We start from the raw sequence: 27,330 nt of genomic DNA, 5'->3' as shown, positions 1-27,330 counted from the left end.
TATCACTCAGATCGGCGGTTCTGGAAAACCGCCAATCCGACCGACTTCATACCGGGGACTGCACTCCCTCGGGTCCTCGCCGATAAGCACGCCTAGTTTGAAGTCGATCGCTCAGGCAGTTCTCGAGATGTGTGAAGGACAATTACACACGCATGCACGCACACACGCACACTCATGCACACACACACACACGCATGCAGAGATTTGCGTAATTTATAGAAGGATACTTTAGTATAGGCATGCTATGCTTCAGTGCCCTGCAGTACGCATGCCTCTATTACTGACATTATCTTCAAGATCCTACAAGCGCATCCTTCAAAGCCTAGCTACAGTATCTTGAACATCTGCATGCCTGATTTATGAGTTACAGCCAAGTGCAAACCCATCTCCGTGTTGCACGTCAAAATGTTATGAGATGATTTAAGACTGCTCGAAGCTGTTCAGTTAACTTCCGTACATGGTCTTATGGAATTAGACTATGGAACCTCGATGGCTAGTCCACCACCCACTGACTGATATATTAAAATCCTGCATATGCGATACTGAGTGAAAGCTAGATTAAGAGGGGAAACTGACTATATCACAGAGTGTACGTTTTGCTCTTATATGAACCCACCCCCCAAAGTATGATGTGAGAGTCATGTCTGCCTTGTGAGTATGATCAACAGAGAAAGAGACGGGCATACTGAACCACAGATAGATCCAGAAATGCAGACACAATATATAGAGTGAAAGCACTACACTTGTTTCATGCGTAATCATCAAAAACAAGAACAGGGCCTATAGGGGTTAAAAGAACTCTCACATTCTCTTTTGGGATACACTGGGGGTTTATGGGAAAATAGGGAAAAGGGAAAATATTGATGTCTGAATAAACAACAGCCGACTCTGTGAGGAGGATGAAGCCACGATGCGACATGCAGATATGTGGAACGGATGACAAGCCATTATTGGGAATGTACCACAATAACAAGGCCACAAGGTGACTGTCTAAACCACATCTCGTTTCCTTCAACCACAGGAAGGGCTGAATGGAAGACATTCTGATGGCCAGACTGCCCTACATGGTCAGTCACTGTTGTCATAGGTCACATGAAAAATGCTGAGGGTGCAAAAGCTCTATTTGTTTATATGACACTATTGAGAGCTGGCAAATGATCTCTTGGCATTTATGCAAAGATCTTTTTTAATAGGTAGCTTGTGGCAGGAACCAGCCAATGATCCCTGTACCACTCCCTTAAGTTTATTACTCAACCCCGTCTCTAATAAATAGCTTTATGAGAGAAAGGCTATTAACCAGTAAGCTACTGTATATCTTAAAGGGATAGTTCACCCCCAAAATGACTTTTTTTTCTATCGATTAGTCACCCCATGGAGACTTGAATTCATGGATATATATATTTTTTGTCGCATTCCTAAGCCAATAATTTGATGACCGGCAGCGGTTCTGGTAGGAGACACAAAGAGTCTCCTTTGTATCTCCTAACGGAACCGCTGCCTACCAGTCCGCTGGTCATCAAATGATTGGCTTAGGAATGCGACAAAAAAAAAATATATATCCATGAATTCAAGTCTCCATGGGGTCGATAGATTTTTTTTTTTTTGGGTGAACTATCCCTTTAAGATCCTTCATCATTATCATTATGTGCGCAATCATGAACTGTAATCAATTGTTTAGGCACCTGGGTCAAAGGCGGGACATGCAAATTTGTTGACCGAAGGCCATAAAAAAAAATGAAAAACATAAATATGTATAAATATAATATTAAATAACTCAACCCATACCCTTCTTTTGACAACTATTAATTTGATTCCGTTATTCAGCTCTGAAGTGTCAAAATGTCATTCAGTGTAACTGACCGGACAAAAGTATTTTTTAAATGTTCATATCCATCCTAAAGAAATAAATGAACACCGGTGGCATAATTGTGCTAGTGTTCACAACAAACAAAACAAAAAACAATGGGTGATAACTTGAATCAATAAAATATAATTATTGGATTTATTCTCAAATATAAATAATATTATATAGATGACATTTCAATGCAGTACACAGTTTATATTAGAGTTGAGTTGATTTTTATTTATTTTTTATACAGAAATGTTAAGGGAGACTGATACTTAATTGTGTGCTGGTATCGCACTATTTTGGTGTTGAGTACACCAAACAACAAGCTCACAGCACCTCGCCCTAGCTTATACCGTAGATCTGCCATTGTCAGTGTGCAACACCATCAACATGCACTACAAAGAATATCAAGCCCTATTAGAGGGCTCAGAAGGGTAGTTTTGAAACTGGCACTGTGTGTATACATATACATGTGCATGTGGGTAAAATATGATGGTGGCTATTGTGTTTCTAGAAAAACATTGCCCCAGTGCAGAACAACTTTTCATGAGCCCTCTTATGTTTTTAAGAGAAACATTTAGTCTCTGGCTAAACATAGAAAATGTCAACAATTGTTTACGGAAAGTGTTCTGCAGTAAAAGAAAACAAAGCATTTTGTGTTTGTTAGGCAGAGATGACCAAATGATGACCGGTACATACCACCCCCACTCTCTCGGGACGTTATAAAGACCCTACACACCCATCCCCTCCACAGTACGGGCCAGCGCTGGTCCCCCATTCCCCAGCCCAGTCTGCCAGGTTCCCCAGTCTCAATCTGTGAGAAGACAATGGCAGGACTTCCAGGACGGTGCGTCGAGAAGGGAAAGGGGAGTACAGACCAGCACCTTGAGACCAGCTGTTTCTCTCTTCTTCTCTGCTTCTTCTTTCTCTTGTCCCTTGGAGGTCATTCTTACGGCATAACATCACAGAAGCAAGCCTCCCACCTCAGCGGTCGGTAATCAACACCTGCAGCACCTGCTGCAGAGGCTGAGCAGCAAGAGGAGCTCCTCTGTTGTCGCGCTGCGTTGCCAAACGCTGATTGAGACACTGTAGATACACATGTTATTGATTAAGGAGTGAATACGCTGCGCCACAGTCCATTACGTTATAGGTTATAGTGTGGCCTGATTGTAAGCAGTTGTCCCCCTGACACCAGCCAGCTGTGCTGAAGGTCAGCACGTATTGGGTCTTATTTACTGCAGAGAACAGAGAGAGAAAGAGAAAGAGAGAGAGAGAGAGAGGGAGAGCAACAAAGAAAGGGGAGACATTAATTTCCCTTGCATCTGTTCCTCTGTGTGACGTTGGACTTGTCTGTGTAACTCATTATGAGTCATGGGATTGTCTCAAGCAGGGCTATAGTACAGCCTTTTAAGGGCGCGTATAGGAAAAAAGGGCCCCCATGGTAAGTTCAAAAGTCAACACTTTAATATCAAACTTGACATTCCTCTTCAGATTTCATGACAACATTGTCAAACATCTGAAGAGCAGGAACATCTTCTCCTTGATACCTTGAACCTGATATTCATTTGTAATAATAATACACTACAGTAACAGTAGGCTAGTTACACTAGTTTAGGGAGCATGTTTGATCTTTTTACATGTGGTGATCCAAACTAGCTATGCTTCTAAAGCACAATAGACCAGCAGTCAAGAGTCATGGACTGACCTCTACAGTCAAGTTTCCACTGACAGGAAGAACCCCGAGTACAAAGACTTTCCTCCAAATTCTTATGGGAAAGAGGACTGCAGTAAAAGTACGTCATAAAATGTGATCTTTAGGCTGTGTGTGTGTGTGTGTGTGTGTGTGTGTGTGTGTGTGTGTGTGTGTGTGTGTGTGTGTGTGTGTGTGTGTGTGTGTGTGTGTGTGTGTGTGTGTGTGCATGTGCTGTGCATGCGTGCGTGCGTTAATGTATGTATGCACATGTAGGCGTGTACATGACCCTCTGGTGAAAGAAAATAAACAGTTTATTAAACTTGCGTTTATTAAATAAACATACGTTTTTATTACAGTAATATTTACTAGTACTAATAGTTTGCTTTGAGAAACAAATTTTAATTATTTTTCCATTAACTTGCAGTCACGAAATGTCAAGAATGGCTCAGGGAAACCTATGACAGGATGGATTTCTGGATTTTCTGCAAACAATCAAATCGAATTACTCAGCTTGGACAGACAACTGATTCGATTTACTATCATACTATCTAAGTCATGGATGGCATTCACATTGATGTGACTGTTTGTGGAGTCTCCACTCTCCTGGCCTACCTGCACAAGCACGCTCAAGTGCATCAGCTTGCAGATTTTAATTTTTAACTTGGCAACTAGGAAAAGAGGTGTTCTTAGTTTCCTATTAAAAAAAAATTGTCCACCATGGGGCAGAAAAAAGCCACGAGGATTCCTATTCACTGTCTATGATCCATGAGTTGCTTGACCATGAGAAGAAATAATGTTTCAAAGACTTGATTGAGAAACAAAAAATAAATGTTGTTCAATTATTTATGAACTCTACAAACCAAAGAATGGACAACATGAAAGATTTACAGGGAATTAACATCAGTTTGCAACTCTCAGAAAAGGATGTGTTAACAAAAGACCATGACACAAGTCTTAAAGATGACATGAAATGAAAAACATGTTTTTCACACTACTAAAGCATATCCGTGGTCACAATGGAAATAAAAAGTAATTAACAATAGATGCCAGAAAAAGAAAAAGAAAATAATTTTTTGTGTGTTTTTATGTTAAAAGTCCCTGAAGGTCCAATCTTCCTGTCAAACTAAAATGTAATGCGTGATAAAAGCCGCTATGAATAATCATGAATCATGATTATCATTATGGAGACATTGTTGGCCTGCTACTCTGTTCTGAATCTAATTCAAGATGATGGCCGGACACGGACAGTGCATTAAAAACGTTCCCGTTTTAAACTTAAACAGAACAGAAATATGCATCTGAAAACATTTGAGGGGTGAAATACACAATGCAGTAACATAAACATGCTTCAGCACCGTGCCAAATTCCAATACTCTAACTTCCACACTCGCAAACTCCACTCACGCCTTAGTCCCGCCTCTGAGTGAGGAGGCAAGGATTCGATGTGAGTCCAGAGTAATCAACCAGGTTGGACTGACAGCCACATTCTAATACATTTCTGCCTACTCGCTCCTCGGCCTGGACACTGTATTTCTCTCTTATACATTCTGAATGGATCTGTTTGACATGCATTCTGATTGGCCAATCAGGGACTTATACTAGCCAAGCGGCACAAACGTGATGTGACACTCCACCAATCTGTGAAGCCGGCGGTTTAGGTTGGCCAATCAGCCGATACCAATGCCGACGCATACAATCTCCCAAACACACAGAGAATGTGTGTGTCTTCCTCGGACCCGCTGGCTGACAGATACAGATAATTTTTCGGTTCTCGGAAGTCGTTGGTTCGTCCGAATTGCCATTCGGCACTGCACAACTAATATTTGAGACTATTCAGTTGGATGCTTTCCGAGTTACGCCCGGGATAGAGTGACAGAGATTTGGTGAATTATTAGAAGGATTTATTATCACTGTGATAATTACAATACACTTTGATCCTGGCCAATGAGTGACTAGCAATTATGAAGAATAATTATACTGGACCTTATATCATATATTATATATATTATGAAAATGCTGTATAAAGTGTTATGATTATTGTTATAAAGCATTATGAGTACTTATCAGTGCTTATAACTGTAATTACAGTGATGTAAGTAGATTATCATCCATTTCAACTTGACCTTATAAGTCATTATAAAATGTTTTATAATGTGTTATGAGTATTGTTACAAAGCATGAGTATTATTATGAGTGCCACACATAAGTATTATCCACAGTTATCTTTAATTTCAGCAGCATCTCAATACAGTCTCAGTGATGTCTGAAAAGTCTATGAGTATGTTTTATCATAGTCAGTTTAAGTTTCATACCTAATTTAGACTTGTACTGTCGCACAATGGCATCACTAGGTTAGGGCAATGCTTCACTTATCACTAGAAATTTGACTTTACGCGCGCACACACGCACGCACGCACACACTTTCTATTGCTTGCGGGGACACTCTACTGAAAAGTGCTAGCTATTAAAAACAATTGCTATTGTCCCAGGCTCAGCACAGTACACACTGTGGTAGCACTCTGGTAGCTCATTACACTGTGTGCTCCCATTCATACTTACAATAGCAAGCAACAAAGCCCATTCAGAAAAGTCGCTCCGGGCAATGCAATATTCAACCAGGGGTGAGTAAGCATAAAACAATTCCCAGCCGCTCCATAATCATCTGCTGTTAATTACCACGCAGTGTTTTAAAACAGACAAGTATTGCTATATCAACAGAGCTATCCATTACTTAACCAAATCAGTCAGTCTGATACAAGGGTCTTAAGCCTGATTTATACTCAGAAAATAGCAGATCTACAAGCTCACAATGCGTCATGCTGCAACGCGTTGCGAGCTTGTACATCGGCTATTTTCAGAGTGCGACGCCTACGTGCAAATAAGCATAACTCAGGTAGGTTAGACTCAGCCCGGATGTCTTTGTTGTACGAAGGTGTTGCTTGACTAACATAACGAAAGAACTTGTTCTGCTTATTTGACACCATTGTACTATAGAGGCTGAAAGTATAAATTAGGCTTTAGTGAGTGGCCAAATGTAGTGTCTCAGGGTTCAGGTATGGCTCAGGTGAGACAATGGCATTACTGTGCTGCTCTCATCTGCCTGACTCATTGGAGCAGGGAGCAAAGCTCATCGCTGGCTCGTTGCCTGACAGGAGACATTTGCATGGTAGAGGTCAGGTACACAACACAAGGCTCCCTGTGTTCTACACTATAATAAAGGAGTTCTGACAGAAACAGGCTGACAGGACTCAGGAGGGGAGATATTGAAAACTATAGATTGTGTCCCCCTGCTCTGAAAGATGTACAGTAGGATCTCAACGCTCAACTTGGACACAAGTTTTTATTTCACACTGTTTGTTACTGCTGCTGCCAATTTCAAACTTTATCAACCTGATTCAGTATTACTGTATGGTGAAAATGCAAAACATGCTGCTTCCTTCGAAAATTACATGCAGTGTGAGGAATGTCCTCCACCTATCAGGGACTTGGGGAATTAAGGCTGCTAAGTCGGTCCATATGTACACAAGTCAGCTGGTCAGAGAAATGCATTTGAATGTATTTGACTATTGACGTAGCATGTCTAGGTGATCGCTCCTTCATCTGTTCAGAATATTCCTTGCATGGAAAATACGACATTTGTGAACTCATTCTTGTGTTACTAGTCAAACAGACTGCTTTGACTAGCAATTTGATAAGCATGGCTATGGAAATCAAGGGAGCAATACTCTGACCGCCACAACAGCAGAAATGAAGCGGAACAGAGAGTGAGATGATGAGCATTGCTCCACATGGCTTGGTTTAACAAGGGAAACTCTGACACACTCTGGCACATACTCGCTCACACCCTCCCATGGACTTGAACACTCTCTCTCTTTCTTTTTATCTGCCTTTCTCTCTCTCTCTGTCTCACTGTCTTTTCTATAAAGTTCTCCTTGTTAAGTCTAAGTGACCCTGCATGATATTCTAATAAAGCAGAGCGTTTAAACGACGTCATGGTGTTACGCAATGCAGAATGCACTAGTTTACCTATAGGCCTAAATTGAAGGGATGTTCGCTAAAAAGGAAACATTGCTGTGTCCGGTCCAAACAATGGCTGTGTCATGTCTCCAAAATTATGTGTGACTGCAGCACAATTTGGAGTGGGCCTATTTATAGTGAGCTCCCACCCGCCATTATCAACAGCCTGCAGGCTGAAAGTCACACCAGGAGGTTTTTTGGGAGGGAGTCCTTGAGCTCCCTTGTCAATGCAAAGCAGTGCAGTGACAAGTTTGCTGATGAGGTTGGTCACTGTGAAGTCGCACTGCACCGCTCCCTTCTCCAGCAGCAGGGCCGACCTCGCCTCCCTGCCCAAGTGCCAACCCTCGCAAACAAGCACGTGTTCAGAGTAAATACACAAATGCACGCTGGCATGCACAGTGCACGGCATGTGTGTTCACGCACGACACGTAGTATATCCACTCACTCTCACAGTGTACACACATACACAGTCACAGACACACTTCACACATGTATACACTCTCACAGTGTACACACATACACAGTCACAGACACACTTCACACATGTATACACTCTCACAGTGTACAGAAATACACAGTCACAGACAAACTACACACATGTATACACTCTCACAGTGTACAGAAATACTCAGTCACAGACAAACTACACACATATATATACTCTCAGTGTATAGAAATACACAGTCACAGACACACTACACACATGTATACACTCTCACAGTGTATAGAAATACACAGTCACAGACACACTACACACATGTATTCACTCTCACAGTGTACAGAAATACACAGTCACACAGACACAAGTATGAGCATGTATGCACACACCGGTTTCAAAAGATTACGATAGTTTTCTACCTGTCTTTCAGCTTTGTGTACAAGAACTCGCATGACACTTAAGGGTGATTTATATTTCGTTGCGTGCCAGTGTCAGACATAACCAATTTACAAGCGCTGTGACTGGTTGTGTGCTTGTAGACCTCACAACAAAGTCAGAGGCTTTACAGTAGGCTACAGTGAGCCTTATACTAGAGAGCATAGAGAAGCAATTATACTGTACTCCATTTCATTATTCCACTTCAATGAGGTGAAGTGGAATAAGAAGAAAAACATTTAAATCGGAAACTTACTTTTGTCCTTGTGAAGAGAGACCCAGAGGTTATATTTCCACTGCCGGCTGCTGCCCCTGTGTCTCCTGTCTTCACTCTGGGTCCTGATTGGGAAAACCAAAACAAACAAAAGTATCCGGTGTGCCTCTCTCTTAGAGAGAGCAAGCTCCACTCTCCACTGCTTACAGATGCTCTCTCAAACGAGGATGGACCTCTGCTCACAGCTCCCTGCCTCCCAGCCAGTCAGTGCAAAGACATTCCTGCCTTTCAACCAATCACACGGCTCTCACACTCCAGCCTCCACCCCGTCCTCCTGCTGAAAGTTCCCATGTTAGTGCCCTGAGGAGAGAGGAGAGGGGAGGGGATTGGAGTGTGGCAAGAAACTGTATTTACACTATCAGAGAACAAGAATAGAACAGTTGTGGCAATATTTCCAGCGGGATAGAACAGTTTACAAGAAGAAAGGAGACATGGAGGACACACTGGAAATAACTCCCTCTTGTCTGTTGTGTAATCTGCTCATGGGTGCCAAACTTCCATTAGGCTGTTTTATAGGGCCAATTGGTGCTCACTCATTAGTTATGTCGTACCAAACTCCCCCATTAAACAGCAGTTCTGGGATTATTTTATTCATTCATGATGATAACATTTGATTTCTTTGCATTGGACAGTGCATTGGACCTTGTGGTTAATAATAATAACTGAACGTAGGTCATTTCATTCACTGCATTTGACCAATCCTGGATGCTCTGGGGCAGTTAAGCACACACACACACACACACACACACACACACACACACACACACACACACACACACACACACACACACACACACACACACACACACACACACACACACACACACACACACACACACACACACACACACACACACACACACACACACACGTGGCCCAAGAAGCCCCAGTTGATCTTATTTTGGATAACTATCTACTTAATCTCTACTAGTGCCCGAGAGACATTACAAAACCAGGATGAAAAAAGTCAATGAAGCCTCATAGTGAAATGTTTTACAATTGGCAAATCTGGGAACCCCAGTTCCATCCCCAGCTCCTCATGGCATAGTGTTGAAGAGGCTATGAGCAAGACACTGAACCCATAATTGCTCCTGACAAGCAGGTTGGAGCCTTGGATGGTTGCCTCTACCGTGTGTGTGTGTGTGTGTGTGTGTGTAAGAATGGGTGAAGGTAAAGCACAAGCACTTTGGATAAAGCTGCTATATAGATGCAGAAAAGTTTAAATATTACTGGAGGCATGGGATGGAAAGCAAACGTGGCAGTTCATGGAATAGATTTACCAACAAACAAAGTTGCAAGTCAACATTTTCACTGGGATTTAGGACCGTTCTAAGAGGGATGAATGGGCATTTGAAATATTTGATTTTCTACAAGAGTGTGGATTTGTGCTAGGCAAATTGCTCTATATTCCCATAGTACCAATCATTGCGATAGTGTTAATTCAATAACACACACTCGCTCTCACACACACACACACACCTTGAGGGACTTACTGTACTGGAGTAGCAGTGTTCAGTTAAGAGGGATTATAATAACATCAGACAAAACAAACAAGTCTCATTGTGGCACATGCCTGGTCTTAAGCATTGTGTGTTGTTGTGTGTGCGCATGCATTTGAGCATTTTGGCATGGTATCTTGACTCTATGATATTCGGATGGTCAGACATAATCATAACGCAAAAGGTGAACATTAAAATAACAAGGTGTAATTCTACCATAATTCTTCCACACAATTCAACAGCAGACATGAATCAAATGCTATCGTGGTGACACAGCAGACTAGTATGAACATTTCAGACTATTTGAAATTACGAGTGACCTTGGTCCCCCCGATCATAGAATGTAATCCACTGAATTGTGGTACCTGGTACCTAGCAGTGAGTGACCACCATGGTGCATGGCGTCAGTGAAATCAAATCCCATCAGTGTATATTTTATGATTGGTCCTGCTGGACGACTGCTGCCAATTCAGCAATTTTGCCTGGCAATCCCTTCCAGCCATGTCTGGAGACAACTCTACTCAGGGCCCCCATCCAGGAAAATAACTGGGAACACAATATTGCTTATTTATATTACTCACTCCCATGGCTGTGTGTGCCCACTATCTGAGTGTTCCGACTGAGACTGGTGAACTGCAAATACCCAACAAATGAACTGTAACAATAACAGTGACATACAGAACCTGGAAACTCTGTCTTACAAAATTTTACAAAAAAAGTTAGATGAGCTGCTGAATGATGTCTGTGTTATTATTATTCAGGATTTCTCAACAGACAAGTTTGTTTTGCAGTAATGTTTCCATTACTCTCTGAGCCTTTCAAATAAATACACACCATATGTAATCTAGTACCTCTTCCTCCATCCAAATATTGACTTGGGTCTGCATCGCTGAACCAGTCATTTTTCACACAGTAGATAATAGCAAATAATGTTCAAATGTGACTCCACTGTCAGCCTATGTACATCAGGCCTGTCTGGTGCAGAGGCTTTAGTGTCCTTTATGCGTCTACATCAGGAATTACCTCTACAAGTCAAGTTTCACAAGGTTTAATGACCATCAAGAAAATGTACCCAAACGCTTAATGCTTAGGTACAAAATATGGTCTGAGTTGTGAAAAGACAATGATTAATGTGGTATAATCCATTTTGGGATGTAAAAAAAAATACAGACAAGCAAGCTAGGATACAGGCAGACATTCACCATGGAGAAACCCAGGCAGATAGGCATACAGAAACATACAACCAGACATGCAGAGTGCTGCTGTACTGTACATGACTACCCACAAGGCATGTTAAACTCACAGGAGTGGAAGCGTTATGCTAATACTATGCAAAGTGTGTACACTCTGTTCCACTCTCATAAAATCACGTCAACATGTGTTACATGGGATAAGGAATATTCGTCATATGCTGTAATTAAAGTCGCTATTGGGAAATTCAGCGGAAGGGGAATAGTTTGAACTTTTAATAAACCCGAGGTTCAAGCTGCAAATTCCTTTAACAGATGAGAAATGTAAAAAGTATTGTAGGTTAAGGTCTAGGCCTGTGCCAAAACACATTATGACAGCCACAGTCTACAGCTGACACACAGCAGGCCAATCTCATTCTGATGAGGCCTTGTTTGGGGACAAGACAGTGAACGATAAATAAAGTTTGGGACAGATTATATAAGGCTTGGACATGGAAATATCAGTCAGTCCAAAAGCACTGGATCTGTTCCATAGCTGGTGACAACCAGAGCCATGATGACACAGAGTACTTTTTAATCAAGGCAAACTTGATCAAATACCCCAAAATTATCATCCTCAGAGAACTCTGTTCGTTGCTGACTGAAAGTAAAAGTGTATATGAATCACCCATCCATCCTTGCAGACCCACATGTGCATGCACACACAGCCACATACTGTAGTAGCTAGCAGGCTTTGCCGTTTTAATAAAATAATGTTTTGCTATTTGTTATTTCCCCATTTTATCCCAATTTAGTCGTTGCCAATTCCCCATGTGTGCTGCATCCTCTCTTGCTGCTAACCCCCACTGTTGGTCTGGGGAGAGTAGACGCCACACATACCTCCTCTGACATATACGCCAGCACCTTCTTTTCTGTGCTGGCGTGCAGAGGTTTAAGCTATATTCCCCAGTTCTCTTTCTCATCAAACAGGCGCCCCAACCAGCCAGAAGGAGACACTAGTGCACGTCCTACAGGGACACATTCTACTGACGGACAGACTTTTCTCCAGACCACTGTCAAAATAAGCTCTGTGAAAATGGTCCCTTTTTTTTATTGGAGCGCCCTTCTATGCCAGAGGCACTGCGTCCGGTAGTACCTTTGTGTGTGCAGTGGTGCTTTGCCTTCATGCCACCCCTGTAATTTGCCTTGTATAGAAGAGACAAGGATGAAATTATATTTTAATCAATAGCATCCTACTATCCTACAATAAATTATTAATAATAATAATGAATTTATATAGCGCCTTTCATGAACCCAAGGATGCTTTACATCAAAACAATGAACAACCAACTAACAAAAAACTATTTCCCATAAGCCTGAGAGAATAGGTGTCTTTTCAAGGCAGCCTTAAAATAGTCCAGTGTTGGACCTGTGGAAATTAAGGAAACCTCTGTCTGTCTGTCTGTCTAATCTGCATTCTTCTCCTCAGTGGGTTGAGCAATTGATCTGAACTTGCCCACGGGCCATTAGCATAATTATGCAGACAGTGAGGAAGCCCGTTTTTCGCTTTCCCAAAATGTAAGCTATTTATTAGCGTTTTTGTGTAAACACCGGAGATTCAGAGTTTTGGCCATTGGATCTGTTGTCATGGTTACAGGCCCGTAGGCTATGGGATCTCTATCTACTGGCTAGAGGCCTTAAACACACACGCACACAAACACCGCCACACAGACAACGGCAAATACCACAGACGCTACGAACTTATAAAGGACTTTCATTTAGGGCCTGTGTCCACACACAGCGTTTATGAGCGAGAGGGCGCTTAGAATATCATCTCCATAGCACTAGCACGCAGATTCACACGTGCAATGTTCTAATCCTTGTGTTATTAGCACACATAGCTTAGCTGAAACAGTGTAAACATCAACTTCTCATGGTTGTGTATGGCAACGATTCTACGTCGGGTCGTAAATGACCGGGGGTCTATTCCACAAAAGCGGAATTAAATTATCCTGGTTTGAAAGGCAAATCCAGGTTTGACAAGCCTGCGCTGTTCAGCCTGGTTTATTCAGTTCCACGAACACCAAGCCGGGCTGAGAAGGAGAGGTTTGTCGAGCCAGGATCGTTAAACCAGGCTGAATGTGAGTTCACATATTCCTATAAAAGACCATGAAAGTCGATAGCAGAATCCTTGAACTTGACCAATCATGGAGCCCAAAACCAGAGCGGCGTTCTTCTCTGTGGCTGAACAGCAGCACTGCAGCAGCTCATGAAATCATACAAGGAAGTAAAATGTATAATAAGCAAGAGAGGAAACACAGCCGCAATAAATATAGATCCAGGGAGAAAGCGTGGCAAAGTATTGAAGACAAATTAAATGCACAAGTTGTCCAAAAATATGCAATTAATTTATATACAAATCCATAAATATATAATTCAGTTAGGCTTAAACATAAGGAGTTTAAGTGAATGTTGGAATTATAATTACACACTTAGAATAATTTTCTAATTTCTAATTTCTAAAATCGAAGATCTACAAGTGAAAAGCTTGCCTTTTGGCGGCCGGGGGTCCCCGGTCCACGGGGGTCAACGGGGGGCCGGGGGTCAACGGGGGTCCGGGAGTACCCGGCCCCCCGTGTACTCCCGGACCCCCGTTGACCCCCAACAGAGGTCCGGGGTATACGGGGGTCCGGGGGTCCACGGGGGTCCGGAGGTACACAGGGGGCCGGGGGTACACGGGGGTCCGGGGGTCCGGGGGTCCACGGGGGCGGGGGTCCACGGGGGCGGGGGTCCACAGGGGCGGGGGTCCACGGGGGGCCGGGGACCCCCGGCCGCCATAAGACAAAAACATTTCGGGCTTGTAGATCTTCGATTTTCGCATAAGAATTGAATAAGTGTGGAAAAACTCATTGGTTTATGATTGGAGTCATTGGACTAACAGCTATTTCACAAAACTTGAAGAACAAGGCACTGGATTAATAAAGCTTGGCTGTTAGCCTGGTCCGGACCAGGCTAACTTCACAGCTAAATTGCCATGGTAACTAAGGCAGGATTGCTTCAATTTTCTTTTGTGAAACAGGATCATGGATAAACATATCCAGGTTTACTGGCTAAGTTAATCTGCCGAGCTAACTCAACTTTCGTGAAACCGATTCCTGGATAATTTAAACCAGGATAGCCGATTAAACCCGGTTTATCCCTAATCCAGGTTTCGTGGAATAGACCCCGGGTTGTCACACACCACACCAACAGGATTAAATCTGTCAAAACTTAAACTATACATACGGCTTAAGGTTGTGAACTGGACTGTGTACATACTACCTATAAGGCCGCAAAATGCACACAAACTACAATTTCTACATTTCAAGAAATCTCTAGTTTAGGCCTAAACTAGACCAATTATTTGTTTACTGACATTGAGACTGGACCGTCTGGACGCACAGGTGATTGTTTCACGCAATCAATTCCCAACCTTGTTTCGGGGTGCGCTGGTGTTCAGCACACCCCAACCCCCTCTTGTGTGTTGGCTAGTGAGGCGCGTCCTAGCGAGACCTGACATAATGAGTCTCATTGCGCGCATACTGGTTCTTATCAGTGTGAGTCGTGACGTCGTCTGTTAAGGGGGTAGACGCTGCGGTTGATGGTGAGAATTGAGCAAGTGATGTTGGTGCAATGTTTTGTAATCACCACACCATGGTGTCCACAGCAGCAGTTCAACTTGAACTCAAAACTTGAAAGTAGGCTTAAGAACAGTAGGCTACCTAGCTCAGAGTTTATACAGTGACTTCTTCTGGACAGCTTTTAGTGAGCTTGCAGCTAATATGTTTCTCTCGTCATCTCTGATGAATGTCACTTAAGATGAAATTGGCTATGGAGCTAGAAACTTGATTGAAATGACAGTTTGAACTTGGCACTCTAATGCCAAGGGCCATATCATGAGTAGCCTACGCATGTTACTGTGAACGTCAGTTGAGTTGTGATAGGAGGATCAGTGACAGTGAAGCTTATGGGAATGGTAGGCTACAGTAGATGTCATGGAGAAAGGGTTCCTACAAGGCCTGCACTCTTCTTTGACCCAACCTTTCCTCTAATATACTGTTACAATATAGCAATATATTAGGTAAATATGTAAATTAATTTGTTACAGATTACAGTATACTATACAGGGAATCAGTAAATATAAACTTAAAACATATTGTTGAGAAGGCTTGGTGTTGTTTGTGCAGAAGTTGTTGGGAGCTCATAGTAGCAATGGATGCATCCATGCCTCTGAACGCTGGTTAGTATATTGTAGAAGCCTCAGTGATATCTTGCATTGCCATCAGCACGATTAGCGCTGTATGACAATCTCTCATATTACTGTGTAACTGGTTCCTGTGGCAGACATTTGCCAACTCTGAGTTGAGTGTCATTCACTGCAAAGGGATAGGGGAACATCTTGACATCTGATTAGCAGGTCAACGTGTTCTCTACTTCTATGCCTGCACACATGTGTGAGAGATAAGTGAAGCATCAATATAGAACAGGACTGGATGTTTTCATCAATACAAGGATGAAGATGGTCATGATCCTGATGAATATGAATGAATGAATATTTTATTCTGTTGAATTGGTAGAGAACAGCTTGATGGGAGAAAAGATCTGCTGTATATTATGTGGTCTTTGAACTATGAGAAAATGTAATCATCCTTGTAGTTTGGATTATGGTCCTCTGGCCTAAGGGAGCTGATGAACTGAAAACTGCAACATATTTTAGTGGTGCAGTGTTATAAACAATTCATATTTATTCAGGATGACACAGCTGACTTACGAGCAAGGGTTACCCTTGGTAACTGTTGAATGTGCATTGAATTATTGTCTCCGCCAGGCCGAAAGGCATGGCGAGAGAGTATGTTTTCGCCCCTGTCCGTCCGTCCGTCCGTGTGTCCGTGTGTCCGTCCGTCCGTGTGTCCTGTCTGTGTGTTACCAGCTAATCTCAGGCACCGTTGGCCCGGTCGCTGCCAAACTGTGCACACCCACTCCCTGGATGCCAATTCAGAACCTCTGCCCCACATTTTTCACATGGGCCTGTCATAGCGCCACCAGGAGGCCGATTTGTGCAAAACCCATTTTGTCCCATTACTCCTACAGTTTTTAACCAAACGTCATGCAAATCGGTACACAGTATCTCTATAGTCATGTGATCAACACGGATCTGTCCGATTTCCCATATTCCATCCTCATTGGCTAAGGTTGGCTTCCAAAATTTGCAGGATTGGTCCGTTTTGAACAAAATGCCTCAAATCATGAACGCAGCTTGCGATTTCCGTGAAATTTCACAAACACATTCCCACTACGCCGAGGAACAAATGGCACTTGACATATTTCAAATCAGCCTCATGGTGGCGCTATAAAAGGCTGATTTGTGTTTTTAACTATAACTGCACCGATCTGCATGAAACTTTGCACGCACACTCCCTAGAGGCCAAGGAAATTGCATTTTTCACATTTGCCTTTTATAGCACCACCAGGAGGCCCACTTATGTAAAACACATTTTTGGATATTAAGCCTTCAGATTTTATCCAAATCTCACACAAATTGGTACACATGATCTCTATAGTCATGTGATCAAGAAGGAACTGTTTGATTTTTCATATTTCATCCTGATTGGCTAACATTGACATCTAAAGTTTGCAGAAGTGGCCTGTTTTGAACAAAATGCCACAAATCATGAACGCAGCGTCCGATTGAGGTGACACTTTGCACGCACATTCGCACTATGTTGAAGAATAAATGCCACCCTTTAACATTGCCCTATTATAGCGCCACCAGGAGGCCGATTTTTTCAACACTTTTCTTTTTTGTATTACTCCTACAAATGTTGTCCAATCATCATGCAAATCGGTACCCATTTTATCTATAGTCAAGTGATCAAGATGGTTCTGTCCGATTTTTCATATTCCATCCTGATTGGCGAATTCCGAACATTGTTGGCCCACAATAACCTACCTGACCTGGCGGAGACCTGTGCTCCGAGGAGCACTTTTTCTAGTTTTTAATATAATGGATCGAGTAGGCTACAAATCAAACTTAATGAAACACTTGGGCGTAGCTAGAACATAAATTTGCCAACAACAAAGCATGCATATACAGTACTAGGGGCTTTCTTACATTTTGGCTTAATAGCGCCTTTTGTGGGACAAACAACAATTAACATGGGGCTAAGGTCTAACACCTGAGGGAAACTAAAACGTAAAGATAAGATATTTCAATATAGCACCATTCATATCCAAAAAAAACACCCCTCAGAAAAGGGGAAGGCTTTTATCTATAATTTCCCCGTGCTCATGCAGTTCTTATTCCTATAGTTTTCCCTTCTTCTTGAACTGCACCACGCAACATTATTCTCCGCCAGGCCGAAGGCGTGGCCGAGACTATGTTTTGCCCCCTGTCCGTCCGTCAGTCAAATGAGCCTCATGGTGGTGCTATAACAGCACGATTTGCGTTTTTACCTAACATAACTGCACAGATCAGCTGAAACTTTGCACTCACTCCGTAGAGGCCAAGGAAAAACCTCTGCCCTGCATCGGCCTTTTAGAGCACCACCAGGAGTCTGACTAGCAAACCCCATTTTTTTATATCACCCTTACAGATTGTCTAAACATCACGCAAATCGGTACAGATCATCTCTAATACTATGGTCATGTGATCAAGACGGATTTTCATATTCCATTATCCTGATTGGCTAAGATATGCATCTAAAGTTTGCAGGAGTGGTTCGCTTTGAACAAAATGCCTCAAATCATGAACCGATTTCCGTGAAAGTTCACACATGCCTGTTGTAGTGGCACCAGGAAGCCGATGCATTCCGAACATTGCTGGCCCACAATAATCTACCTGACCTGGTGGAGACCTGCGCTCAGAGGAGCACTTTTTCTAGTTTAATTTAGGTGTCACTTTTATTCCTTTATGAGGTAATTTAGGAAGAAACACGAAACAGGTAGAGAGAGATGGTAGACGCACAAGAGAAGATACCAGGAGTTGGATGGCGGATCTTCCTAAAATAATTGAGCATCTTTGATATTATTATTTATTTCAATATAAATATACATAAAATACTCATATGCACATCAAGTCATTCATACAGAATTCATGTCTTGGGACAGTCAAATCTACATCAGTAGTGTCAACTGAAGAGGGGCTCTGATCAAAACATGGATAACATTCACAGAGCCACATTATTTTCACAAAAGAGACCTTTTTTTCTTTTTACATTTGTGTCCGCTGCACTCACATCTAGCCAAATCCTGTGCCCCACATCACCATAAGAATAGAGTAATCAAGCTCACTTTAAACTGTAGCAAGGAATTGGTTAACTGCCATGTTAACTCAATCCATGAATGGATGCAAACCCATTGTCTAAATCCAGCTTGGTTTGCTACGCAACTTTTCTTAAGTAGAAACATTAAGAAGAATGCAAATGCAGGTCGACTGTGGAGCACAATAAACTTTCATGGTGTGTGCAGTAATTTCAATATTAACTAATGTTATGTCAGTGAAAAAAAAGAACTATGGTAGCTGCATTAGTGTGAAGATCTGCTCTGGGTCCTGAAAGAACTACAGTGTTGCATCACACATCCTTCAGTGTCATCTGTCACCATCAACGTCATATGGAAAATGCAGTTATATCAAATTAAGGCTATGCCATAAAACAGAACGGTTTTGATGAGCATGCCACTCAGCAGCTGGGAATTCAAGCCATGCCGTCGGCATCTATAGGAGTAACAACTTACAGTACAAAAGTTTCCATATATACAAAATATTTAACAAATAGGAAATGTATAGCAAATAGCAATTATAACTTTCTTTTAAAACTCCCAATGTAAAAATAAGGTGACAGAAACAATTAAAAGCAAGTAGTCCATAGAAAATAAAGTCAATATGTTGCACTAAGCCTACACATTGGTCTGAAACATTTCAGTGCAAATCAAAATGACAATTCCTCAAAAAACTGTCTTGCCAAAACATTATGATTGGGTTGTTCAGTTTCAACAGCAATTGGATGCTTTTTGCAGAATGCTGGCATGCGATTTCAGACTACAACTTCTAGAGAGAAACTACAGAAGACTATTAAGAATATGCATCCTTTGTGAGAACTAAATTAGACTTTACTTTTAGTGGCAAAACAAGCAAAAAGAAAATAGTTAAAATAGTTAAGAAAATAGGTTTGATAGACATCTTAATACAGCTTTGGTCATAATTTAGATTGCCTTTGCAAATACAATTCGGAGTGTAAACAAAAGTACAGTCCAGAGGAATTGAAGCAAAACTAGTCGACTCCCACAGTGGTCTGCTTATTAGGTCCACCCCCACCCCCCAAAAGGTGGAGTTCTGAATCACTCATCTTTCTCATGGTTGGCATTGCCATTCATAATTCCATTGGAATGGTGTTCCCAGGTCTGATTCTGTAGGCTCTTGGGAAGCCTCTTGCCTTTGGTGTAGGCATGATACCAGAAGTTGAGGAAGAGGAACAGGAAAATTAGGCCGTAGCTACAGATGATGTAGCAGAAGATAGGAAACTCGTAGGGGCAGTCTCGCATAAAGAAGTACTGGGAGATGTGAGCGGTCACCAACACAAACTGGATCTGGGAAGGAACAGAAGGCGGCAATGATTGATCAAGGTCAATTAAAGGCAGCACATTTAAAAATAACCACAGGCCACGTGTTGTTGGAGGGTAGCATCAGTGTTCTCACATCTACCATAGACTAAAACAGTTTGTAATGACTTTGAAAATACTCGTTTTCTAAGACTAAAGTGTGACACCCTCACAGACTTTGAGCCTCATTCACGAAGCTCGGTCCGCACACATTTTGTACATTCCTGCAACTTTCCACTTTCACGGTCTGATTCATCAAGCTTTACTTCCGTGGATTTTGGCAGACATCCTCTCAAACTCAGGCATACAACACTGCTCGGGAGCATTGTTATATCAACCAAACGCATTGTGTTCCGTTTGTGTGACATGCATGACGCATGCATGACGGTTTTGAAAGTTAAACTGTTCAAAGTCACTGGCCACCTACTGTAGATGCCCCAATATGGTTTCCTTTCCCATCTAAATCTACTAGTTTAAACTAATACTTTCCATAGTCCGTTTCGTCACTATGACAGCAGTCACAAGTTGACAGCCGTCACTCATAACCTCAGATACACCCAATTTACTTTAGAGTTGTGCACTAGGCGTCAAAGCTGTATCTGTGAACTAATGTCATGTCAGACCAGCCAACAAACCAATTGTACGTACCAGCTGGACAGTGGTGAGGTATTTCTTCCACCAGACATACTTTCGGTAACTGGGACCCATGGCAGTCAGGCCATAGTATGTATACATGATGACATGGACAACGCAGTTCAGCAGGGCATGGAATGTTCCCATACCACCTACAATACAAGGTGATGGCAATCAGGACATGCAACGAAGAATACCATAAAGGAAACATCTTGATCTTGACTAAAGTTTCTATTTGAGAATATTTAACTTAGGCAGACAAATGAACACCCATTAATTAAGTAATTTGAACGAGACATGACATTTCATTTTCTGCAATTTTTGCGGTTCTCCAACATCAATTCTATAAAATTTGAAAAAGTTCATCAATTCAAATTAAATACAAATAAAAATATAACAGAATTCAAAGAGAAAACAGTGCACAGTACCTGCAGAAAAGCGAACTCCAAACCACCAGGTGAAAGGCATGATCGAGTGATGAAATACATGGAGGAATGTCAACTGGCTGTTTTTCTTCCTCACCACAAAGAAGATCTGGCGAACATACACATCCAAAAGTTAAAACTTATAAGAGTAAAATGGCTGTCATGTATTGTGCAGTGGTTAGTTTTCCATTGTGTCTTATTTAGGGGGAGGGGGATTGGGATGTGGGACGGGGAGTGGAAAGTGATAAGTGGAACAGACTATGGGGGAATATGTCTTAATTAAAAAAAAAAACACAAAAAGCTGGTAACGTAAGGCACCACTATTGCAGCACAGTGTAAAGGAAACTCATTGCGTTTACAAATACTATGCCACTTACTGTATCCAACATCTCAATGAACTTTGAGAAGTAGTAAAGCCAACACGTTGCCGCCATCTAGAGACAGGAAAAAAAAGTGTCAATATTCATTGCAAAAATGTAAACCAAGGGTCCTGGAAACCCATTGTACTGATACTTTTGCCACGTCTACTGTCATGGAAGACGGGAGTATCCCAACATGGAGGAATAAGACAATTGCCTACCAAGTCTAATGAAGATTGAACCAAGATAACTTACCCTCATGCCCTGTGGTGAATTTGAGTAGTCCACTATGTCACATTGGAAGGAGTATCCAGTACCCCAGCCTGACATCACAAACTACAGAGGAACAAGGTGCACAAAACTGTCATCAGCAACTGGCATCAGGGGGTGGGAATGTACCAAATAGATAGAGTGCAAATCTGGGAGGTACCGTTAGACCTTACAGAGCGTGTGTGTGTGTGTGCGTGTACACACACTTTTATTTCAAAGAACAGAATTGTTCATGCTATGACCATTATAACAGGGTACGGTTATGTTGTAGGAAAAAATATATATTTTACTGGGGGTGAATAATGAGAACAAAGGAGGTACATATCAGTATCCACTTGATAAAGGCGGTATTGTCTAAGAATTTACAGGAAGTCACACCTGCCTTTCAGGTTTAAACAAACGTCAAAAAGACACCCAAAAGGCTTGCAGACATAATACCCTGAGAATATCACTCACACCTGCCTTCCTAGTTACTGCAATTGATAGTCGTTTCTTTTTTAGCTTCGATTAAGTATTACACCAAGTTGGAGAACACAGTGAGATTCTCCAGTCTGCCTACTTTTCATAAAAGGAATATGGCATCAGGAAAGCGCATGAATAGTAATGCTTCATTTATACTCCGTCGTACAATGGCGTTGCTCACCAAAAATAGTATTTCACAAGAAAAGACAGACTAAAGTGTTATCATGGTTGTACCCTTAAACGTAAATTGACAATGCTCCATTGTGGCTGGGGTATATGAAAGGCAACATTATATAGCATGTAGTTGAGACCCAAAGGTTTACAATAAAGCATTGACGAAGTCCTTTAGATATCAATTTAAAGCTGATGAAGGACAGGGCAACATCAACTCACCTCATAGATCATATAGAGGGAGAGGGCCACCACACCAAAGTTGTAGACTATAAGAACTCTCTTGAGGTCAAATCCTTTGCGATTCTCCATTAATCTGGGCCCAAGTGATGTGACAAAGATGATGTATGCCAAGATGGCGATAGTCTGGGGTATAGGCGAGGAAATGAGGAACCAGTCCACTGTCCTGGAGTCTGAAATAGAATCAGTTTGTGTTTTTTTAACATGTTCAAGTCATATGCAGTTATGGTGCAAGTTCTCCCAACCCCCCCACATCTATAAGTAAGCAAAATAAGAAAACGGACAAAGTCTCACCAGAATGTTTGAAGAAATCATCATACAGCTGTGCAAAGTGTGCAACTGATGACTTTATTGTACTGAAATTCATCTTTACACCAGATCCGTACTGCGAACCTAAAAGTGGAAGATTAGAGGTTAGTTGAGGCATGAGGTCACTGACATTTGGATGATCTCAAACATTGAAGTGGACCCAGTCAAAGCGAAAACCCTCTATACTATCTACATGTTCACAACGATTCGCAACATGTTGATATGCCATTTTTGGCCAATATTCTCCCCAGAACATGGAAGCTAGGGTTCAAGTGATTAATAACTCTCTACTTTGATCTGAAAAACAACATGGTAAACATGTATGGGGAGAACAATAAAATTGCACTCCACTCAGCCGAGTGAATAGATAAGCATAATTTATTCAGTATGTGGCACATGTTCACTGGCACACACACATGCATGTGTCCGATAAAAATAAAGTGAAGATTCTGTGGCAACATGACATAACTCATTGACTGCCAAGGACTTATAACGAGACATCGTCCAAACGCTCACACTGCCAGGGATGACTTATTACATTTTCTGTGACCAGTTGAAAAGGTAAGAAAAACATGCATTTTTGGCGAGAAATGTACTATATTCACATGCCGTTAGAAGGGAAGGGGGCCGTCGCGGTTGGAATATTTTTCTCTGTGCGACGCACACGGATACCGTGTGTGTTTACAAACAGTCGGACAAGCGATGATAATGAATATACATTTTCTGTGACTAGTTGAAAGTAAAAAAAAAACGATAATTGCTGGCAGTGGACAAACGCAGCCAGAAATAAGTCTGGCAATGAATTTGTCCTCTTAAGAGGGAAATTGTACAGTTTTACCAAGAGCAGTGAAAGTACATTTCAAGCCAGACATACAGGTATCCAATTACACGGCTATGATTCAATGAAAACTCATTTTTAAAAGAGTAGCCCACAGAATGGTGTGACTGTAAAGAGACAACAACAACTCTGTTCACTCCAAATGGACCAATTGTTTTCACAGATATGTCAGGATCACAGCACTTCAATTCAGTTCCTAGAAGTTAGCAGTAAACAGTAACACCAGCAGTGCAGTAGAGTTACAGCAGAACGAACAGTCAGTGCCAGTGGTAGACTTTTTATGTAAAGACTTTTAATAAATCAGATACGCTCGTTAACCTTCACTTAAAATAGGTCAACAAGGCAGGTTATGTCAATAAGGCAGGTTAGGCTCGTTAACCTTCACTTAAACTTATGTCAACAAGTAACACATACTGTACATGTTCTCTCAAATATAACACATTTTACATTTATTTTAAGAGATATTGATGCAACTACATACATACACAAGTCAGCATGCTATATGGATCTTGTAAATCAACGTGGAGTGCCACATTAAAGATTAAATTGGGTTATGTGTGTGGTTAATATTAAAGGAGTAGTTCACCCAAAATATAACTTATTTTCTATCGATTAGTCACCCCATGGAGACTTGAATTCATGTATATTTAGTTTTTGTCACATTCTTAAAGCTAACAATTTGATGACCAGTGGACCGGCAGGAGACACAAAGGAGACTCTTTGTGTCTCCTGCCGGAACCGCGGCTGGTCATCAAATTATTGGCTTAGGAAAGCGACAAAAAAATGTTATCCATGAATTCAAGTCTCCATGGGGTGACTAATCAATAGAAAAAGTCATTTTGGGGGTGAACTATCCCTTTAACCTCCCCAAAAGCCTGTGAATCAACACACAATCCAGTAAGAACACAAATCTGGAGCTTTAGACAATGAAGGCTGAACAAAACGTAGTCAACATTTTATGTAAAAATACAACCAATGTGCTTTATATTAAAATGTATAATATCATTTGATCCTTAATCTGACCCCATTCATTCAGTGTCAGTGGAGGTGGTCTTGGCAATAGGCTACTACATAGTTGAGTAAAGTTGGACAGAGATTCACTCTTCCGGGATTAATAACTCATGAACAAAACATTCATAACACAAAAACACGTCTGTTCTAATCCTTGTAAGATAAACAAGAACTACAACTAGATTTGTAGTCAGTTCTGTTTGGCTTTGAGCCAGTCTGGTTTTCATATACAGTGAACAGTACACAAGATTCCGAGTGGTATTCCTCTTTAAAGTAGTTTTAATATAATACTACTTTAGCTTTTAATTATGGAAACATATAGACACATCTCCCTGACCATAAACCTGCACGGAAACAAAGACCTGACATGGCAGGTTTCCTTGTTTGGGTTACCCCAAACAAGGAAACCTGCCCAAACAAGGTGTGTCAGGTCTCTGAAGCAACGTGGAATGACAAAGCTTGACTCATTCTAATCTCTCAAGAACAGCTTCTGCACTGCATTGGAGGGCGCTGTTTTTCATTTTCAGTTGGCGATGGGTTCCCAGATTGGACTCATTCAAACAAACTATTGCTGTAATTCAGAAATACTGGTTTTTGAAGCAGTGTTTCCATATCCGCTTATTATAAGCGACTTTGGGCTTCTTTTTCTGTAAAGTTGTAAATATTTGGTAGTTGCAGGTTGCGTTTTTGGGCTTCTTTGTTAAGTGTAGTTGCTTATTTGGGCTTGTTTACTAATGTCTAAACCAGTGGTTCTCAAATATTTTCATGTCATAGACCCCCAAATGAATATGTATTTGTCCCCCCCCCCCAGCTGTTTTGTGTCAGGGAGCCCTGGCCTTCCTGTACCCAATTTGTGTACTATTTTTTAATTTTTTTAAATCTAATCTACAAGCTCACAACGAGCTTGTAGATCGGCCATGTTCAAATAGCCAATGTAAGTGCTCATGTAGTCGCTTCCTTTGGGTCTTGTTTTCCTTAGACCTGGACCTGGTTGCTCATTTCTCTCACAAAATCTGGCAATACAGGTTTGAAGTCGCCATGCCTGCGGGCTGAGATTTTAAGATACAGGACAGTAGTAGTAGCATATCCTATTACTAATTAGTAGTACACACGTGCGGTGCTTTAAACACAATAATTGACGTGTGAAACAGGCCTGGGATGAACAGTATTAACACTATTGAGAAGTGTTGTTATAACATTCGCTTTCTGCACGATGTAGATTATGCTCCCCTGTCTAACACTAATCACTATGAAACCTATTCAACAGTGTGGGGTTGTCAAGCAAATGAAGCTAAAGACAATAAAGCCTATATTTGGCCGTTTTCATGTCCAGCCATCAAAGTACATTAAACATACCAACAACAACAAAAAAAACTTTCCACAGTGCAGGTTGGCTGTTGTTGCCACAAAACTGTTAGAATAACAGTACAATTCTGTGAGCAACTGCTGGAGGGCACACATTTCATGTCTGGCCGTAAGTTACATTTAAAAGAATGTTTAACCAAAATGGATTTTGAAGGATTTTTAAACAACCACCCCACCCCGATTTAACCCTATATTTAGCCGACAGTTGTCATTTCATTAAGCAGAATTACAAATAGACACCCATTAAAACTGGGAGGGCATCTGTGTTACTTTAGGTTTTTCAGTTGGCTATTAAAAAACATGGCAGATGTACAAGTGACGCGCTGCGAGCATGATGTACATCAGCTATTTTTGATTAAAAAAAATAAACATATTTAAAAAAACTAATTTAGAAGGCATTAATTGAAGAATCGGCCTCAGATCTTAAGGGTTAAATAAAGGTAACAAACCTTCAGTACTGTCCAAAGGACGAGAATCCTGGTATCCGCCTATTTGTCCAGACCAGCCGGCCGTACCTGTCAGTGCCATGGAACAATGAGGTGAAGTGAACACAGACAGAGGTGCTTCAAAAGCATCAGTTCCAAGTGGGTCCTTATGTGATCAACAGGAGGGCGGGGCTTGACCAGTGTTGCCAGATGTTGTGAGAGAAATAAGCAGCCAGGTCTATGAAAACAACCCAAAAGAAGCGAGCCTTTCTACATTAGCCATTTAAAAAAAAAATCAACTACACTTTAGAAACAAGCCAAAAAAAAACCCAACCCGCAAACTACCAATATTATTTACAAGCAACTTACCAGAAAAACAAGCCCAAAGTAGCTTACAATAAGCGGACATGGCAACACTGGGCTTGACTCCAGGTTTCTTTCTCGTCCCCTCATTGGACAGTCTCTTTCTGGCTACACAGTGATGATAAAGGAACTAGACAAGCCTGTTGGACGTTTTTTGTTCAACTGGTGTGTCGAGGAAATGTATACCTCACTTTTGGGTGTTGAAACAGAAAGTCTATTTCACATGCATAGGGAAGAAATTAGTAATGGATCCTGGGAGGTTTCTGATACCAGAGCAGGCTGCAGGCCGTTTCACTTACTTTTTCGTAATTCAACATTTTTCTAAAATGTTCAAAGATAGCAGATATACAAACTCGCAACGTGGCACTAAGTGACACGCTGTGAGATTGTATATCTACTATTTTTGAATAGCCAACCCAAAAATCTAAAATGACAGATGCTTTAATG

At 41.5% G+C, this 27,330-nt stretch overlaps 2 protein-coding genes across 2 annotated transcripts in view; both read right to left on the bottom strand.

The window, feature by feature from the left end:
* The window catches only part of pde4d (phosphodiesterase 4D, cAMP-specific), a gene marked incomplete at its 5' end in the record, with an annotated part of 272,984 nt that extends 264,246 nt beyond the window's left edge, over positions 1-8,738 (bottom strand). Inside the window, one exon of the mRNA XM_080432822.1 lies at positions 8,690-8,738. The remainder of the gene's footprint in view (positions 1-8,689) is intronic.
* A 10,553-nt stretch (positions 8,739-19,291) lies between these two features.
* Positions 19,292-26,664, bottom strand: elovl7a (ELOVL fatty acid elongase 7a). Its single transcript, XM_080432829.1, has 8 exons — positions 26,545-26,664; positions 22,867-22,965; positions 22,555-22,745; positions 21,685-21,765; positions 21,448-21,504; positions 21,074-21,179; positions 20,661-20,797; positions 19,292-20,000 (listed from the first exon to the last, which is right to left on the bottom strand). Exons 1-8 carry the CDS (start codon positions 26,621-26,623, stop codon positions 19,752-19,754), a joined length of 999 nt encoding a protein of 332 aa, XP_080288955.1. The 5' UTR covers positions 26,624-26,664; the 3' UTR covers positions 19,292-19,751.
* Positions 26,665-27,330: the final 666 nt, after the last annotated feature.

This window comes from Gymnoscopelus braueri (genome assembly GCF_963280865.1).
Source record: "Gymnoscopelus braueri genome assembly, chromosome: 7".
In the NCBI taxonomy this organism is placed as follows: Eukaryota; Metazoa; Chordata; class Actinopteri; order Myctophiformes; family Myctophidae; genus Gymnoscopelus; species Gymnoscopelus braueri.
The sequence above is the reverse complement of the archived record's forward strand: the minus strand, read 5'-3'. Positions and strand labels throughout refer to the sequence as shown.